This window comes from Tetrahymena thermophila (assembly GCF_000189635.1).
Source record: "Tetrahymena thermophila SB210 genomic scaffold scf_8254811, whole genome shotgun sequence".
Taxonomy (NCBI): domain Eukaryota; phylum Ciliophora; class Oligohymenophorea; order Hymenostomatida; family Tetrahymenidae; genus Tetrahymena; species Tetrahymena thermophila.
In genome coordinates, this window is record NW_002476567.1 from 501,746 (window position 1) to 521,336 (window position 19,591).

The following is a 19,591-nucleotide window of genomic DNA, read 5'->3' on the forward strand; positions in this document are numbered from 1 at the left end:
ATAAAAATTGTAAAATATTTCAATTAAATTTTAGAATAAAATAAAATAATAAATTTATATATTTATTAAAAGAAAAAAAGTATTTTATTTACAGAAGCTAAAACTTAAAATTAAATTTCGTTTAATTCAATTTATAAATACAATTTTTGCATCAAAAGTAAAATTAAAATTACATAAAATGAATTAATTTATTTAAAATATTGAAAAAATTCTTTGATTATCAGTAATGCTTTTTATTATTTTTTTTTATTACTTTAAGCAATAGAAAAAAAATAGAAAATGAAGAGAAATTTTAGAAAGTATAAATTATTATGTAAACGAATTTTGTTTATATAAATTCAATTTTTTTGTAAATTAAGAAAATAACTATCTGATGAATTTTGTTAATGAATTATATTTTGCATTTATTTTATTATAAAAATAAAAAAAGTATTTAATTTCTAGAAACTCTTACTAAAAATTTAATTTTTGTTCCAATTTATAAATTCAATTTTTGCATCAAAAAGTAAAATTAAAATTTCATAAAATGAATTTATTTATTTATTTACAATTAAAAGATAGAATAAAAGTACTTTAATTTTTCAGTAATGCTTTTTATTATAATTTACATTAAGCAATAGACAAAAAAAAGAAAATAAAAAGAAATTTTAGAAAGTTTTAATTATTATTAATCAAAAATTTTAGTAAATTAAGAAGATAATAAAATAACTACCTGATGAATTTTGTGAATGAATTATTTTTTTCATTTATTTTATTGTAAATCAAAATTGTAAATTTAATCTTTGAATCATATTTCTTACAAATAAAGACATAATTTACATATCAATCTCAACAAAATATAATGATGTGATATTGATTTTTGAATGAATTTTGCCTTTAAAAATGAAGCATAGTAATTTTATAATTTATAAATCATCAATAAATCTATTTAATAATCAAAAGAAAATAAGAATAAATGCTCAAGTCTTCTGCACACAAGAAAACTATTCTGATTGTAAAAATTTTTATATGAGTAAAAAATTAAATTTTAATTTTTTATTTAGGTTGGTGGCAGCTTTGGAGGTTTAACCGCTATTTAATATCTAAATAGTGATTTCAATGTGATTTTGATTGATAGAAAATCATTTTTTGAGGTAAAATTCTTTTAAATGAAAAAAAATATTAATTTTTATTTTTTAATATAGTATACTCCAAACTACCCTTTTACTTTACTTGATTCAAATTATATAGATGGAATGACCATTACTTTGTAAGATTTTGCTAAAACTCATAAATGCTAATTTATATAAGGGACATTAGAGTAATTATTTCAAGATAAAGCTTTAATTAAACAGCCTAATGAAGAAATACTGGAAATTTCGTTTGACTATTGTGTAATATCTACTGGCTCTTAGTATGCTTCATCTATAAAGCCTGAAAAATAAATATAAACAATACAACAGAGGAAAGAATAAATAACACAATAAATTCAAAATCTTTTAAACTTCAAAAAAGTTTTAGTTATAGGAGGGTAAATATTTTGAACTAATTATTATTAATTAATTATTTCATGTTTTTTAATTAATTAGAGGCCCTGTAGGTGTAGAAATAGCAGGTGTGTTATCAGATCATTACAAAAATCTCAAAGTACATTTATGGAGTAGGTCTAAAGATCTACTTTCATCATTCCCTGAGAAGTCAAGAATATTAGCAGATTAAATGCTTAGGAAATAAGGTGTGGCTATAGAGTATAACAAAGAAGTTAAGGAATTGCCAATATAAGGTAAATTTCTCTTACAATTATATAAAGCTAAAAATATTGATTGCTCTAATATATTTAATTTAAAGAATTTGATTAAGTATTTGATTGCAGAGGAAATGTTTATGCTCCTAATTTTATGATTGGTGAATTCTCATAATGTAAATATTTTTAGAAATTTTAATCAATAAATGAAATATATACAACCCATAAGTTATTTGGAATGTTTAAATTAATAAAAATAAATATAAAAGATGTTGATTCGTAAGGAAGAATTCAAGTAGATGAATATTGTAGATTGAAAAACCATAAAAACATATTTTGTATTGGAGATGCTTGCCTAACACCTAATAACGAATCTAAAATGTGCTATAATGCTGCTATTCAAGGTTAATTTACAGGACAAAATATTATTAGCTTAGAAAAAAAAAGTAAATGTCTAAAAAAGTAAGTTTTTTATTTGAAAAATGGGAAAATTATTTATTTATTATTTAAATAATTAAAGATTAGAGGGAACTGCTAATGTTTTTCTAATAACAATTAATTAAAAAGAAGCTATTTAATGCTTTGGCAGTAGGGTTTCTCAGACCTCTACTAGTAACAAGCACTCTTATCAAAATAAAGCAATTAAATCTCTTTAAGGATCTTATTTTTACTCATTTGTATCAAGCTTCTCAAGAAGAATAATTATATTAATTTCTGGATGTTCAAAAAAAAAGTAACCTTAAGAAAATAAATAAAGTTGATTTTATAAATAAGTAGCAAGTTACATACAGACAGACAGGCTGAATGATAAAATATTTGAATAAATTTTTGATTAAGATCATATAAAAATAATAAATAAATTACATATTAAAACGAATATAAATTAATTGTATTGGTATATATAATTTGTATCAAATTTTATTGTTTTCATTTTCATCAATAGATTAGTTTCTAAGTATTCGATATTAAATTTATATAAAGATAATAAATACCTTTAATAAAGAGAATAAGATTTTAAAGTCAATTATTTAATGATCTAATAATTTAAAAACTGTAGAAATTGTTTGTTTTATTAAATTGAGTAAATTAGACATTTTAACTAAGATAATGACATCAATAACATAATACCTAATGACATTAAAAATTATTATATTTGATTGAATTTTGACAGATAATTAAAACATAATTTTTTATCAAACAAAAAATCAAGGCTAAAATAGACAATTATCGAATAAGCTGACATTAATTTTTTATAAAATACTGATAAAATATAAGGAAATTCAGTATTAAAATAAAGTTTAATCAAATTTTTGTAAAACAGCATGTATTATTTTTAATGCCTGATTATTTCTGCTTTAATTTTGGGTATCTATTTGAATTTTTGTAGGCAATAAAAGTCAATAATAGTACTTAGTATAATTCAATAATAATTAAGAATTAAAAACTAAACTATTAAAGTCAATAAACTAAAATAAAAAGATATTAATTAACATCACAAATGGGATAATCTAATTCAACTAAAAAGACTGTGCTAATCGTAATATATTTTATCTGCTTATATAAATAAGTATTCTCATTATTTTTTGATTTTATCATAGATAGGTGGGAGCTTTGGTGGTTTAACTGCTGCAAAAATTTTAGCAAAAAAATTTAATGTAATTGTCGTTGATAAAAAAACATTCTTTGAAGTAAAATACAATTATTTTTAGACATTTAAATTGAATATCATTTTAATATTTAAAGTTTACTCCCTCCTTCCACTATGCCCTCTAAAATCCTGATTACATTGATAGAATAACTGCAGATATTTAAAACTACGCAAATAAAAATAACTTTAAATTTATTAGAGCATCTGTTACTAAACTAGATTCCAACTAAGCAACTCTTTAAGAATCTAAAGATAATTTCTAAACGGTGTTATTCGATTATTGTATTATTGCTACAGGTTCAAACTATGCTTCATCTGTCAAATCTACTGAAGAAATTTAGACACTTTAACAAAGAAAGGAATAAATGAAATAATTAATAGACAAATTTAATAAAAGTAAAAAGGTGCTTGTTGTTGGAGGGTAAATTATTATCTTAATTAATCAAATATATATAATATTATTAAAAATTAATCGTTATTAATTAATTAATAAATTTAAATAAAAAATATATTTTTCAATTTGTAGTTTAAAATTAATATTCCTTTTTTATCTATAATAGAGGTGCTGTTGGTGTTGAAATAGCTGGATTAGTCAAGGATTAATTCAAGCACTTATAAGTAGAACTCTGGACTAAGCCATAAGAGCTATTACCTTAATTCCCAAAAAGAGCTAGAAGGTTAGCAGATAGTGCACTAAAAAAATTAGGTATTAAAATAGAATATGGAAAAGCAATTGAAAAACTACCTGAATCATGTAATTTTATTTTTTTGATAAAATAAAAATTTATTAATTATTATTTATAATTATTAGAATATGACTATATTTTTGATTGTAGAGGAAATATTTATTCTCCAAGTTTCATGATGAATGAAGTTTTCAAATAATGTAAATAAAAATATTTCTAAAAAATAATTATAAACTAACAATTATTCATGTTAATAGATGTTGACTCAAAAGGAAGAATAGTGGTTGATTAATTCATGAGATTAGAGAATCATAAGCACATATTTTGTATTGGTGACGCCTGCATAACTCCTAATGATGAACCCAAAATGAGTTATAATGCTAGTATTTAAGGATAGTTTGCTGCCTAAAATATTATTAAGACTGAAAACAATGACACCTCTTTAAAAAGGTTTTTATTTAATTTATTTATAAAATCTAAACTAAAATTTTATTAATATTGAAAATAGATTAGTTGATTCTTCTAATATCTACAATATCACTACTTCAAAAAAATAAGCCATACTTTGTTTAGGAGAAAAGATTGCATTTGAGTCTATTACAGTATATTACACAAAAATGATGATTGAAATTATAACATGTTAATCTTTCAAGGGATCATCATTCTATGGTGTTGTAGGAGATATGTAAAAATCGCTTTTAATCTTTATGGCTTATGTTTTTAGCAAAATTAATAGAAAAAAATATTAAAACTAAAATTTAGATTCTTCCACACATTATTAAAAGTTAAAATGAATTGTTATATTGTTTTTTATATATTTTATATTATTTTAACTATGTTTACTTATACTATGATTGAAATACAATGAATTTAAAGAGTAAAGTTATTTATAAATTTATCCAATAATCTCACAGAATTTATTCTAAAATATTCATTCAAAAATAAACTTAAAATTTAGAAAACTCAGAATTTTCGAATATTTTCTGATATTTTTATTCAAATTAATAATATTCTGCAATATCATTTTAACTAGTATGTAATGGTATTTCTAATAATTTAAATTATAATTTTTTACTGATTCATTAATGTATTGATTGTACATAATTTCATTTATAATTTTTGACTTAATAAATCAAAAAACATCTTAATTTTCTAATTGGTGACAAGATGATTTTTTGAGAAACTTAGAAAAAAATGTTTTATGATATTTTTCTGAATTTTTAATACCAGAGCTTTCATAATAATTTCAATTTATAATGTTTTAATATCCACCAAAAATCTACAAAATAACTGATATTAAATTAAATATTTATCATAAAACTAAATGAAAATGAATTTGATTTAAAATGAAAAACTGCGAATATTTCTAACTTTAGGCTTAAAATTGGAATAAGGCTAATTTATGCATAATCATTTACTTGAAAGAATGAATCATACAGCAAAGGTATATTAAATCCTTGAAAATAGGAATAAATTGCAGTCTTTATTTATAGTTAGTGGTAGAGGTAATGGGATAAAAATCGAATCAAATGAGATGGCTTCCTATCTTTAATCTAAGATAAAAAAAAATAGTACAATTCTTTAAGAAAATAAATCAATGAATACAGCCGAAAATTTAATTTTCTCTTACTTTTTATTATGGAAACTTTACAACAAGTAGTAATCAATTAGAGACTTTGAGATGCACATAGTGACTTCTGATTATCATATAGAAAGAACATAAATACTTTACTACACTTTTAGGCCTAATTTTTAGAAAGCATTCTCACAAATAAATTTAGAAAATATATATTTTCATCCATCCCCAACATAGATGCAGAAAGAAATAATCAACTATAGATTCATAATTAACTAAATTTAATAGTATACAAATCCTGCTTTAATAAATTGGAAATAATTCGCTAAGGAGAGATAATTTGAAAATTAAGATTTAGATTTGATTGAAGAATTTTCAAGCTATTTAATAAAATGATTACTTTTTAAATATTAAAAAGCATTAAATTTATATTTCTAGGATTTTAACGAAATTTAAATTTATATTTTTAAATGTAAAGAAAAAAGGTTGATTAAATTACTAAAAGAAATTCATTTTAATATTTTAATGACATAGTTTACTTCTGTTTTATTTAAAAATTAGATATCCAATCTAAAAACCTAAATAAAATATTCCTAGAAAATGTTAATCTTAACTGTATTTATTGTGATAAAAATCACAGTGTAAATTTTTTTCAAAATAATATTTTATTTTATGTTATAAAAATTCTGCTTTAATTATTTAAAATATCAAAGTCTATCATAAAAATGGATATTTTTTATTAGAAATTGAGCTGTGATTTCATTAAACAAAAAGAAAGGCTTAATAACAAAAAATAAATTACGAATATCTTTTGCATTATAATTGTTAAAATTGATTACTTTATATTCAAATGTTGATAAAGTTAAATTTTTATAACTAAAAATTTTTGAATAGATTTATTTCAAATAAATTATTAAATAATCTAACAAAATTTTTAATTTTATGAATTATATTTATTTTTAATGCACATTTTTGATCTTTTTATATATTTATTTTAATTTATGAATTTTACATTTGCTAAATTTCAATAAATTAAAATCAGTTATTATTTGATAAAGAATTTTACTCATTAAATTTATCTAAAGAATGTTCTTACTTATTTCTTAATTAGAATGAAAATCACAAAAAACAATTTACACTTTAAAATATAATAAATTTCTGCATAATTTTTAAATTCTTAGATCAATAATTTTCTTTTTGTTTGAAAGTCAGATAAATACAAAAGAATACTTTAATTTATATAATAATTAAAAAAAATAAAACTAAATACCAAAATACACTTAAACCAAGGGTTAATAAAATATCTACATTTTTATATAAAAATAAAATTAGAAACTATTGATTTCAGTTATCAAAATAAATTAAAGTTTATAATTATATTTTTGTAAATAGAACACAATAAATCTTGTTTAATTTAGCTACAAATCAAGAAATTTGTTATTCAAACTTACAATATTAGAGTGTCAGGCTAAATACAAATAAAATTTGGATAAAATTAAATTAAACATGAAAAATATTATTTTATATAAATAGAGTAAAAAAAATGGAAAAAGGTTAGATGACTAATAAAACCTATTACAAATTTCGAATCTTATTGATTAATAAATTATTATATATGGTCACTAATTGAGGGGAAAATTTCTAAATAAAAGAATTAGCAAGATCTTTGATAAATAAATCTAAATTTTATTAATTAATTTGATTTTTTTTTTTTTGGATCGGAAAATGAAAATGTAGATGATTGATTTATTTAAAATGTAATTAAGTTATTTGTCTAAAATTCTTTTAATCAAATAATTTTCAGTAATATCTAGTAGAATTATAGGATAGTAATAAAATTAACCGTATGTTAATGTAAAAAGAGCAAAGAAAGTGATGGATAAATGTGTTTTTCTAAGCAAAAAAAGATTAAAATAATTATTTAAATAACTTTCTTTGATATAAAAAATTACATTGAAAGATTTAATAAATAGAGAGTGATATATATTTTATTATACAGTAATTAATCTCATAAATTATATAAATTTGTTAAAAAGTGTTTATAAATAATTTTATTTATTGTATGTATCCTACTACTTTAACTCATCCTTTATTTATTATTTACTATTTTCCACTTAGAACATTTTTAAATTTCTTGGTGATTTTAGTATTAGTTTCTCATTTATTTTATAGAAAATGAATGAATTTTAGTTGATTTTTTTAGGACAAATTAGATAATGGTTGAGTATGTTAGCAAGTGGGTATATTAATGATTCTATTATTTCAGTTATTTTGTTATGATGTTATTTTAAATAATTATTCTTTTGCAAATAGATTTCAGCATTCAGTAGCAGAAAAATATCTTGGTCTTTTTATTTTCCTTTTGGGAAGAGCGAGTAAGGCCACTCTGAAGCTTGTTTTATGCTATTAAGGTATTTTCATAATGATTCATTGGTTAAAATCCATTGAGATAATGCTAAGTACTTTGAGAATTGTTGCATTAAGAGTATATATTTATGTTACTGTTATTTTAGTTTCCAAAAGCGCTATTGAGAATATTTTAAACATAAACAAAGTTGTGTATATTCTCATTAAACTAAGTTATAGTTATGTTATATTTAGAGCAGAACATATTTACATACCCACAAAGATCATCGTAAGATGCAATTATGGCTGGGGCAAGAGCTCTTCTGACTCTATCATCAATATTAGCAGAGGAGTGGATGATATTTTCTAAATCTTCTCCATAAAAACCAAGCATTTCATCTTTAAACTAATTTATGCAGTCCATTCCAAAAATCAAGTTAGACCAACAAATGTTTTCAATAAAAGGAGAAAGATCCTTTATCAATTACAGACGTCCTTGAGATTAGCTAATTACCTAAGCATGGTCCTTCACTACATCGCATTTTCTTATAATTGACTCAGCAGCGCGAACATTCAGTATATTTTCAATGATAGAAGAGAGCTGATGTATTTCTTACTACTAATTTCTTGTATTCTACTAGCTGTTTTATATGCTAAGTAATAAATCTTTTTCCTTTTGCAAAATGACTGCTTGTCGACTGCAGTTATAATCGTTCAGCTTCATTTTAATTAAAGTACACATGTAAATAATTTTTGACTAATCAAGCTATTTTCTGTTTTGAGATCTGCTTTAACCCATCTATCTTAACCTTAAATATATTTTTGGGTGTTTTAGAATTAAGATTGAATAAACCAAGTAGATTGATTGATTGCTTTACTATTTTCTTTATTGTTTTTTGATTTTTTTGATTTTAGTAATATTTAATATTTTTTTAGATAGCTTCCTGGCTTACAATTAAAAGTTAGAAGTGGATAAGTATTTTTGAATTAATTTATTTATTTATTTTTTTCTTCATTCAATTTATCAAAAATCCCCATCAAATTTATTTAAATTAGGTGATGAAAAATATATTCTTACTCTTTTTTCATTCAATTATTTATTTTCCCATGGTAATTAATATTCAAAGCATTTCGTAACATCCCATCCCATACTACTAATAAGTATTTATTTTTCAATATTATTTATATATTTATTTATTATTTGCTTATGTAATTTTATTATTCTACCAAAGTTCTAAAACCACTATTTCAAAGTAAGAAAGAGGTTATATTATTTCAACTAAATAGGTATTTTGGAATCCATTGGTAATATTAAATTTTTAAACTTAAGCTAAGCTGAAAATTCATATAAAAATTAGTTTCAGCTTACAATAATTTTACCAAAAGCTTAAGTAAATTTTTATAAACTATAACTATTATTTTAATGCCACAATCACTAATTTCCCACCAAATTTTAAATTTATTTTTTAATCAATGAGTCAAAAATAAAAAATCAACAAATAATTTAACCCTAGTACAAATATTTAAAGAAATTTCTTATTTTTTTCACTTTAGCTAATTGAATGAATGCAAAAATATTAAAGATTTATATTCTTCTGTTTTTTTAGAAACAACAATAACAGCAAAAAAAATCCTCGAATAAAAAAAATAATTAGGCTCACACTCTAATTATGTTTAAAAATGAGAAATTTGTTTGTCTACAACATTTATTGACTTCTCTCTTCTCTATAAATTGTCTAATCCATAATATTTCTCAATTTCTACTAATTATAGAATGTTAAAATGATTAACTCTATTCTCTTAAATTTAAAAATAACTGACATAGATAAGCATCACATTGCTTCTGTTTTATTCTGATATATCGAAGAAAATAAAAATAAAAATCTATTCCTTTTATTCTTGATAGTTTCTATCAAGCTATCTTATTTGCTAAATCAAAATAAATAGAATAGATATAAAAATTTCTCTCCTATAGTTAAATATTACTAAAAAAGCAATTTTCAGATTAAGCTAAAATTGTTTCTACATTTCTTTTTAGTAAAATAAACTTACATTTCATAGATAAATTTATTATTTATGACATATAAATATAAGATGTTTGTTTTTTATTAATTTGAAATTTTGACATTTTTAAAAATCTGACAAATGGCATTTTAAAAAGCTTAAAATAGATAAAAATTTAAAAAAGAAGATTTCTTTATTTATTAAAAATATTTGCATTTGGTAAATTTCTTTATTTTTCTTATTTAAATTAATACCATTTTTCATTTTCTTTAGAAGAAGATATTATCTGTAAAATAAACTTATAATTTAGATTATTAAATATAATTGATTGTAAGATTAAAAAATAAATTAATTAGTTTTTTATGATTAAAAAAAACAACAATTTTATTCATAAAAATAAATTTATAAATTTGTTGACTTAACTTATTTATTTTTATTAAAATTAATGAGGTAAGTTACAAAGTAAAACAAATATATTTATTTTAATTATTTTGTTTTATTTTTAAATTAAATAAATAGGGTTAATAAAAATTAGAGTTATTTAGTTATTAGTTGCTATATTTTTTTAAAAGGTTAAAATAAAAAATTTAGTAAATTTGAATAAAAATAATACCCTGCTAATTTTTCTATCAAAAAAATATTTTTGTAAATATCATTAATCTATTTTAATATGTTAAAGATAAATTAACTCAAATGTGATGAAAGATAGGAGATTTTATTCAATCATTTTATAAATATAGTCAAAAGAATGGTAATAAAATATTCGTTATTATTTGGTAAGCTATAAATTCAATTATTCAAATAATAATCAAAAGAAATATGATCGATTGGTTGGGTTTTGAAGGTCATTCAAAGATTTAATGACAATGATATCTGCTTGATTTATTGGTAAATAGAAATTGAATGATTATAAAAAACCTTTAATTTTGATTAATTAAATACCAACTTTATGACAAAATTCAAAGTTAAAATCTGAATGTTTAGAAAATTTAACTTATATTAATTTTTCACTTTGCAAAAAAGAAAGAAAATCAATAGCTTTGAATTTGGTTATTTCATTAAAATAAAAATAGTTAAAAGCAGCAATTTTCATTAAGTCTTTCTAAGTAGCTGAAATATAATAGAATTAATCTTATCTGTCTTCATTTTAATGTTTAGGAAATAAGATTTTAAAAAACTAGATCTTTTAGGATCTGGCAAAAAGCATACAAAGATATTCAAAGTATAGCATTTGTAAACAGGTAAAATATATGCTTTGAAGGAGATAGAAGCGAAAACTTTAGACAAGTTGAATGAATATAAAGAAGAAGCAGTCTAACTATCAAAAGTGTAGAATTGCAATAATGTTATCAAATTTCATGGATACTACTTTTCGGAAACTTAGTATTAAACATTTCGTTTGGGAATTATTACAGAATTTATGGATCACAATACTAATTTAGAAATGATATATAGAAAGCGTAAGAAATTAGGAATATAATGGAAGGAATCTGAACTTGTTACCATTATGTTCTCTCTTATATCTGTGTGCTCACTCCTTTAGCAAAAAGGTAAACTTTCTAAGATGTTAAATAGATAGCCATTTCTTTAACTTTCTCAATATATAATATAGGAATTTGCCACAGAGATATTAAGCCTGCTAATATATTTATAATGGAAAATGGAGAAGTCAAATTAATTGACTTTGGCGAGAGCAAAGATTATTTTTATGATCCAGAAGATGAGTCAAAAAATACTTACACCGTAAGTTTTTTATCATTTAAAATATTTTTCTAAGATTTCAAAAAAAACTTCTAGCATGATCTTCTATCATAACAATTATAATCAATCAAGTGATTGATTGATAAATTTATAGATTTTTAATAATCCGTTAATAATCAAAATGCACAAAAGTTATTGCTATTTTAGCACAAATTAAAAAATATGAAGTCAAAAATATTAATTTGTTAAGCTAAAAGCAAACATATTTTAGATGCATGCTTATTTAAAAACATCCATATAATTTAAATTAAAATAATTTTAACAGATGGCTACAATCAGAGGAACTCCTCAATATCTGTCTCCTATTTTATGGAAGGCTCATGTAGTAGATGGAAATTCTCGCTACGTTGAACATAATATCTATAAGTCAGATGTTTTTTCTAGCGGATTGTTGATTTACTAACTTGCCGCTATCGAAGAAGTAACTGGATTTAATAATAAGACACCTCAAACAGATGGTGAATAACTGATTAAATAAGCTCTCATTGAATTAGAAAAGAAGTACTCTAATTAATTTGTAAATATCATTGCTCTTATGTTAATCTTTGAAGAGAGTGGTCGTCCAAGCTTTGTCGAAATTGAGTAGTTATTCATTGAGCATGAAAACTAAGCTCGCGAAACAGCTAATTTAAAAGAACCAAAAAAGCGTAAACTAAATGAATATATTCGCATGTATAACTAATAATTTAATACGCTTCTAAAAGCTTAGCCAATTGGTAGTTAATCAGTATCTAAATCTACTTAACTGATATCATAGTAGCAAAGTAATAATTTATCAAAACAAAGCAATAAAGAAAATTAAAATATCAATGGAGATTCCAATACAAATGGAAATCCTACGAGCACAAAATCTGCAATTAACAAAGAAAATTATGGATAATTTTATAAAGAATCAACTTTAATATTAAACGAAAACTGCTACTGGTTTGAATTCGGAGGATCATCAATAGGAAAATTCTCCATTCACAAATAAAAGTGGAAAATTGCTTAAAATCCAGACAAAACCAATTTCCCCTATCATTTTTCTACAATTTATATTCCTGAATAAAAAGGCTACTTTTTGCTAGGAGGATAAAGTAATATCAATTTTAGAACTTTTGTCAACGGAAAAATGGCTATTTCCAAAAATCCTATGCCAGTCATAAAGAACTTCTTTCCTGCAGTATATTACAGTCATCGTGTATACACTTTCGGAGGATACGATTCAAATTTAAAAGTGTAGCTTTCATCATGTGAATGCTATAATATATAAGCAGAAAAATGGTAATCGATAGGAGATTTAATTATTCCTAGAAGCTAATCCGCAGGATGCAGGATTAATGACAACGAAATATTAATATTTGGTGGTTACAATAAAGAAAAGGGAACTCTAGATTCTATAGAAAGATATCTAATTAATGAAAATAAATTTGAGGTTACCAACATCAAGCTTCCAATACCCTTAAGAAGATTTATGGTAGTTCGTGTTTCAAATAATAATGCCCTCATATTGGGAGGACTAACTAAATTTTCAAAGGAATCATAAAAAGTCTTTAAACTTGAATATGATAAGAAAGAAATTATAGAGCTAGAATCCTTAGAAAAAGGAGGAGTTATAGAAAATGAAATACTTGTAGATAATGAAGATTATATGCACATATTTTTAGAACATGCGAACGGAACTTCTCCTCATTCTCATATAAAATACTACTACGATCCAAAAGCTACAAGATATGTTACAAAACAAGAATGATTAAAATAATATCAAACAAATTCATAAATATTGTGATAAATGCTAATTAACTAATCCTTAAAAAACGAATAATATATTATAAATTTAATTTTCATGCACTGAATCATCATTACATACAACTTAAATTGTATTTTTATATATAAAAACGATTTACTTTTTGTACGTACTTTCATGTAAAATATTGATATTTTTTTAAATAAAAATGTTCTTTCTATTTTTCTTTAATTGATGGTTTATTTATTTTATAATTTAATATTAAATATGACTGACAGCGTTTATATTTAACACAAATTATAATTTATATAATAAAAAAATTACCATTTTTATTTTAATATAATAGTTTTAATAGTAAATAAGTTGTTTTATTTATATTAAGTTTCAATCAAACAAAAAGAAAGCAAAAAATTTATTTTATTTCAAGCTGCTTGTTGTGAATCACATTTCATTCATTATAAGCTTTTAAAGTATTTATTAAAGTCATTGTTTTAATAGTATTTGTTTGTAGCGCAATATTCGTAGAAGTGCTTGAATTCACTATATTTATCTTCAGGTACTCTGCCAAATACTGATTAGAATTCGGAAATCAACTTCTTATAGCAAGTAAAGTTGGTTGATTTATGATTCATGTTTCCAAGTGTTGAGAAGTCTTTAGAGAATCTGTCGAACAAGTTTTAGAATTATTTGCTCTTTTCTAAGGCTTGGACGATAAGCATTTTGTTTTCAGCAGTTGGGTTTTTTTTGTATTTATTCTGAAGGTAATTCATGTAAACATCTCTGGAATTTACTAAGTTAAGCTTTGTACTTTCTAAGGCTTTCTTGTATTTTAATTCTTCTTCAAGTCCGATGTTAAACATTCTTTTGAAGAAATCAGCAATTGGTGTAATCAAGTTAGAAAAGATGAAGTTATGAGTTGTTCCACTAAGGTAATCTCCAGTAGCTTCGTATTTGAATGTCAAAGCTAAATTACCCCATTGCATAACTTGAGAAAGATTAGTTTCTTCCTTTATAACTTCAAATTACTTCTAAAGTGGGTAGTGAGAAAGGCTCTTATGATTGTCAGTGTCTTCCATCCAATTTACAGAGAATAAGTCTCCCAAACATGATCCAATGTTTACGTTATTAACAACAGCTTGATCACCACTTTTAATTTAAATTGAGGGTTTATTGATTAAAAAAAGTGTAATTAGATAAGTAAATTTTTCAAATCAAAAAAATTTCAGGAATTAATTGTAGACTTTGTTTTCAAAATAAATGGAAATATTTTTTAGGAGTTATTAATGTTTTTAGTAAATTAAGTTTCTTTATTTTAAAAAAGAATTCAAATTTATTCAAAAAAAATAATACCAATAAGCTGCCCAAGAGGACTCATCAGGACTAGCAGCAGAAAGAGCGTAAATATTGAGATTTTTAGATAAATCAACAAACATGGAACCTGATTCACAAGCTTCCAAGTAGTAAACTAGTCTTTAGTACTTTTTGTTTGTGTGCATGTATTAGAAGGTATTTAATAAATCTGTAGCATAAAGATAATCTGAAGGGAATGCAATCAAACCAGGAGCGCCATGATCATAAAATGATAAAAATACCTTTTATTTAAATGTGTATTTTTAAATATTGTTTGTTCCTAAATTAATTTTTCAATAAAAAAATATAATAATGTGAGTTATTTATTACATGATCCTAAGGACCAGATTCGAGAACTCTTCCATTTCCTCCAGTTACTTTATCTTTTCTACCTTCAAGTATAGCCAAGTAGTTTTAAGGATTAACATCTTCACCTTAGTAGTCGATAACGCAGCCTTAGTTCACATCTACACCCTAGCCATTTACGTCAGGCTTATTGAAAAGCTTTCCAGGGAAAGGATTTTGAGGGTCGTTGGCTACATCATTGTATGACATCACAATGATATTTTCAGCTTTGTATCCTTTATTTAAAAGTGTATGATAACCATGACACACATCAGATTAGTGTCTGTAATTATAGTAATAGTTTGACCCAGCAACTAAAACTGCATAATTTGCAGCCATAGCGCAAGATAAAAGAGTCAACCCAATAATAATTAATTTATTCATACTTTTTTTTTATATTAGGAATTAATTTAATTAATAATTATTTCTAAAATTTTTATAACTTGAGGTAGGATTTAAAACAACAATTTACTCTAATAAATATATTTGTAAGTAGTATTTCCACATTATCACATTATGTCAAAATTATTTGAATGTGTTCTTAATCCATATCAAACAAAGATTATATTGTTTATTCAAACATTTTGAAGAATTAAATTGAAATATTTCAAGCAGCATTAGTGTAATTTGTTTAAATCTCTTAAAAAATACCACAAATTGAAAATAAATCCAAATAGATAGTTAGTAGAGACAATTAGAATATTTCCAGAACTTTTTATTAGATTACGCTATATTTTTTATCATCTATTATATATAAAAATTGCTAATTATCATTTATTAATTTAAATAAATTCTTTCATAAAATAATAGGAAAAATACAAATTTTTTTTGCAATTTGGTGGTAATATTATTATTAGTTACTTATATTTTGTTATCATAGTTGTTGTTTAAATATCAAAAGTGGTTTATTATTTTATTTATATTAAAGCTTATATTTAAATACTCCTGCTTAGATTTTGTAAATTAGCTAATTTTTAATTAACAAAGGTGATAGGTAGCATTATAATTACATTATACTTCAAAATCTTTTATATAACAAAAAAAAATAAAAAATCTTTAACTCTCAAGAATAATCAATCAATTTTAACAAATTTCCAGCATACATCTAAATAGACACAGTGTTATTTGATAATTTGTAAACGAACGAACGAATTTTCTAAAGAAAGAACTCATGATTTTTTTAAAGGTTGTAAATCTAAAGATTAATCTTTTCATAATCCAGAATAAAATAAAAGTGTGTTAGTTAGTTGACAGTTAAAAGTAAGTAAGTAAGTAATATTTGAATTAAAATAGTTTATTTGCAAATATTAAAAGTACTAATATATAAAATGAATTAATAAATGTATTATTTTATATAAAATTATAATCATTTAAATATATTAGTTTCATGCTTGTTTAATGCTCAGAGAATGATTCTCAAAATACTCAGCAGATGGATTAGAAGAATTGGAGAGTATTGACATTAGAGAAACGTTCTTGACCGCAGAATTCGTAGAAGTACTTCAATTCACCCAACTTGGATTCAGGGACCTTACCGCAAGTGCTTTCGAATTAGTCAATTAAGTTAGAGTAGCAAGAGAAGTTAGTGGTTAAGGCATTAGAAGAACCCTTTAAGACGAACTTTTCAGCGAATTAGACGAACTTTCTAGCGAACTTTTCAACCAACTTAAGAGCTTCAGAGAGTTCTTAGAAGTTTTCAGAAGTAGGTTTAGATTAGAATTTGTTGAGTAAGTAGTTAAGAGTAGCTTATCTGGAGTTAAGAAGACCCTTCTTAGGTTGATTGAAAATATTTTCTTCATTACCATAAGCGAAGAAAGCTCTAAGGTAGTTGTTAACCTTCTTAGAGGGAGTAGTGCTACCACTCAAGTAGTCGCCAACAGGTTCACTGGTGAATTCGAGGTCACCCCATTACATAACTTGGGATTCAGTAGTTAAGTTCTTAACGACGACGAATTATTCTTAGAGACTGTAGTTAGAAAGATCAGTATGAGCATCAGTGTCTTCCAACCAGTTAACGGAGAACAAGTCACCCAAACATGAACCAATATTCTTGTTGTTAACAACAGCATCGCTACCGCTATTTAATAAGAAAAGTCAATTATTAGATGTTATCATTTAAGTATAATAAGAATTCATGAAATGTTTAATATAATTTATTAGAATTAACTGCAATTAAATAATTTTCATAAAAGTCTTTTTCTTATTTAGATTATTTATTTATTTATTTTTCTTTTTTTTGTATGCTTGCTTGTAGCATTTATGAAATAAAAGATGTAATAGCTTACCAGTAAGCAGCCCAAGAAGACTCATCAGGACTAGCAGCAGAGAGAGCGTAGATGTTAATGTTAGCAGGTAAATTCTAGAACATGGAACCAGATTCACAGGCTTCCAAGTAGTAGACTAATCTAGCGTACTTGTTGTTGTTGTACATGTAGACGAAAGCATCTTGTAAGTCCTTAGCGTAGAGATATTAGCTAGGGAAAGCAATCAAACCAGGAGCACCGTGGTCGAAGAAAGACAAGAAGACCTATTATTTAAATTGATACAGTTTAAATTGGTACACGAAATAAAATAAAAAAAGTCAAGTGATTTTTAACAATGATTTAAATTAATGTTTTTGTCAATTTTTTTTTACGTGATCATCAGGACCAGATTCAAGAACTCTCTTGTTTCCACCCTTAACTTAATCCTTTAAACCCTTGAGGACAGCAAGATAGTTAGCAGGTGTAACATCTTTACCTTCATAATCGATAACACAACCTTAGTTAACATCAACACCAGGGTTTTTGTAGGTAGGTTTGTTGAAGAGGGTGCCCTTGAAGGGGTTTTATTTGTTGTTAGCAACGTCATTGTAAGAGAAAACGATGATATTGTTAGCACTGTATCCCTTGGCTAAGAGAGTGTGATAGGCATGGCATACATCAGATTGATGTCTGTAGTTACCATAACCATTAGAACCAGCAACTAAGACAGCATAGTTGTCAGCCATGACACCTGCGAAAAGGGTGACTAAAGCAATTAAAACGAGTTTGTTCATTTTAATGTATTTTTTTATTAATTTTTTGATTTATTTGCAAATAATTAATTTCAAATATAATTAATGAGACCTATTTAAAAAATTATGTAAAAAAATATCTTAATGAGTTGAATGAAAAAATTTCTATTAATGGATAGTAATTAATTTTGAGAATATGGTGTTAGTATAAGCAAAAAACTTTTAAGATTCTAATTTACGATTAATTCACAATTAAATCTTTTGTGATTTAAAAAGCATTATTCGGGCAGAAATTTGTTATTTGATTTTGAAATTGATTAATTTACCTAATCAGAGATTAAATGTAAATCAAAGATTTCTTCATATTGCAATGAAAAATATTAATAAATTCTTTTATTAACTAAAAAAGGAGAAACAAATTAGGTAACAAATTTTACAAACCACTTTTAAAAATAAGTTTGCATTTTTTATGAAAACCGTGGAATTTTAGTTATGTATACTAGTTTATATTTTTTATTTTTTAGCAGTAATCTTCATAGAATACAGGAGTAAAATATCTTTCTTCGTTATTTGGAATTCTTTTATTAATTTTGTAATATTTTTTTCCACATAAATTAACATCGTCTACAGCACTACATTAAAACAATATAGTGATTTGAATATATCTAAAAAAAATATCTTTTGAATTTATTTATAAAAATATATAGGATAATTAGTTTAAAAGAAATAATTCGATTAAATAAAAATAAAGTTTCAAAAAGGTTGTATTTATAGTTACACATAATCAGTGTTAGCTTAACATATTGATTAATTCTTTTCAATATTTTAAGTAATTTCTTTCTTTTGATCTTCATTAATTACATTATAAAATGAATGCTTAACTATTTTTTAAATGAACTATATTTTCTAATTAAAAGCAAATCTTGAAGATTTAAGCATGATTAATAATAAATTGTAAACCTTATTAAAAATATGATTAAAAACTATCTTGAAGATTATTATATTAAATATGAATACAAAATATGTTTTTCAAATTAATTTCTTTTATAAATTTATTTCAAAAAGGATTATTATTAATCCATTTTTGATGATCATTTTCATAAGAAAAAAAATAATTATGACTAATGATTACCTATTCTTCAACTTATTTGCTATTGATATTACTATATATAATAGAGTCTGATAAGCAATATAAAACAAGGGATTTGATATAAATATTACTATATATCATATAGTCTGATAAGCAATATAAAAATAAGGGATAAAATTTTTATAATTAAAAACAATGAGAAATATAATTTATTTGAAAGATTAAAATAATTATTGAAAAAAAACATTAATTAACATACAGTATTGATATGGATATTTAATTCTTGCACAAAACAAATAATTGAAAATATTTATTGAAATTTCGGATACAAAAATGCTCGA

The 19,591-nt window shown here is 23.3% G+C and overlaps 7 protein-coding genes across 7 annotated transcripts; 4 read left to right on the forward strand and 3 right to left on the reverse strand. All coding sequences in view use genetic code 6, as the record gives it.

Annotated features, from left to right (window-relative positions):
- Positions 1-955: 955 nt before the first annotated feature.
- On the forward strand, positions 956-2,484 carry TTHERM_000066939 (pyridine nucleotide-disulfide oxidoreductase; the record flags this gene model as incomplete). The annotated part of the gene is made up of 7 exons (XM_012795547.1): positions 956-994; positions 1,044-1,133; positions 1,185-1,510; positions 1,569-1,762; positions 1,828-1,899; positions 1,993-2,185; positions 2,244-2,484. The coding sequence occupies 7 exons, from the start codon at positions 956-958 to the stop codon at positions 2,482-2,484; spliced, it is 1,155 nt and encodes a 384-aa protein (XP_012651001.1).
- A 737-nt stretch (positions 2,485-3,221) lies between these two features.
- On the forward strand, positions 3,222-4,851 carry TTHERM_00066940 (pyridine nucleotide-disulfide oxidoreductase; the record flags this gene model as incomplete). The annotated part of the gene is made up of 7 exons (XM_001007732.1): positions 3,222-3,260; positions 3,322-3,411; positions 3,467-3,792; positions 3,932-4,125; positions 4,183-4,257; positions 4,315-4,507; positions 4,566-4,851. 7 exons carry the CDS (start codon positions 3,222-3,224, stop codon positions 4,849-4,851), a joined length of 1,203 nt encoding a protein of 400 aa, XP_001007732.1.
- Positions 4,852-5,381: 530 nt separating this feature from the next.
- On the forward strand, positions 5,382-6,029 carry TTHERM_00066930 (hypothetical protein; the record flags this gene model as incomplete). Its single annotated transcript, XM_001007731.2, has 1 exon — positions 5,382-6,029. One exon carries the CDS (start codon positions 5,382-5,384, stop codon positions 6,027-6,029), a length of 648 nt encoding a protein of 215 aa, XP_001007731.2.
- Positions 6,030-7,956: 1,927 nt separating this feature from the next.
- TTHERM_00066920 (hypothetical protein) lies at positions 7,957-8,778 on the reverse strand (the record flags this gene model as incomplete). Its single annotated transcript, XM_001007730.3, has 1 exon — positions 7,957-8,778. The coding sequence occupies one exon, from the start codon at positions 8,776-8,778 to the stop codon at positions 7,957-7,959; it is 822 nt and encodes a 273-aa protein (XP_001007730.1).
- Positions 8,779-11,133: 2,355 nt separating this feature from the next.
- On the forward strand, positions 11,134-13,476 carry TTHERM_00066910 (Serine/Threonine kinase domain protein; the record flags this gene model as incomplete). Its single annotated transcript, XM_001007729.3, has 3 exons — positions 11,134-11,533; positions 11,596-11,726; positions 12,010-13,476. The coding sequence occupies 3 exons, from the start codon at positions 11,134-11,136 to the stop codon at positions 13,474-13,476; spliced, it is 1,998 nt and encodes a 665-aa protein (XP_001007729.2).
- A 446-nt stretch (positions 13,477-13,922) lies between these two features.
- TTHERM_00066900 (peptidase C13 family protein) lies at positions 13,923-15,549 on the reverse strand (the record flags this gene model as incomplete). Its single annotated transcript, XM_001007728.3, has 3 exons — positions 13,923-14,616; positions 14,821-15,062; positions 15,151-15,549. 3 exons carry the CDS (start codon positions 15,547-15,549, stop codon positions 13,923-13,925), a joined length of 1,335 nt encoding a protein of 444 aa, XP_001007728.2.
- Positions 15,550-16,590: 1,041 nt separating this feature from the next.
- Positions 16,591-18,202, reverse strand: TTHERM_00066890 (peptidase C13 family protein; the record flags this gene model as incomplete). The annotated part of the gene is made up of 3 exons (XM_001007727.3): positions 16,591-17,242; positions 17,451-17,692; positions 17,801-18,202. The coding sequence occupies 3 exons, from the start codon at positions 18,200-18,202 to the stop codon at positions 16,591-16,593; spliced, it is 1,296 nt and encodes a 431-aa protein (XP_001007727.1).
- Between the last annotated feature and the right edge of the window lie 1,389 nt (positions 18,203-19,591).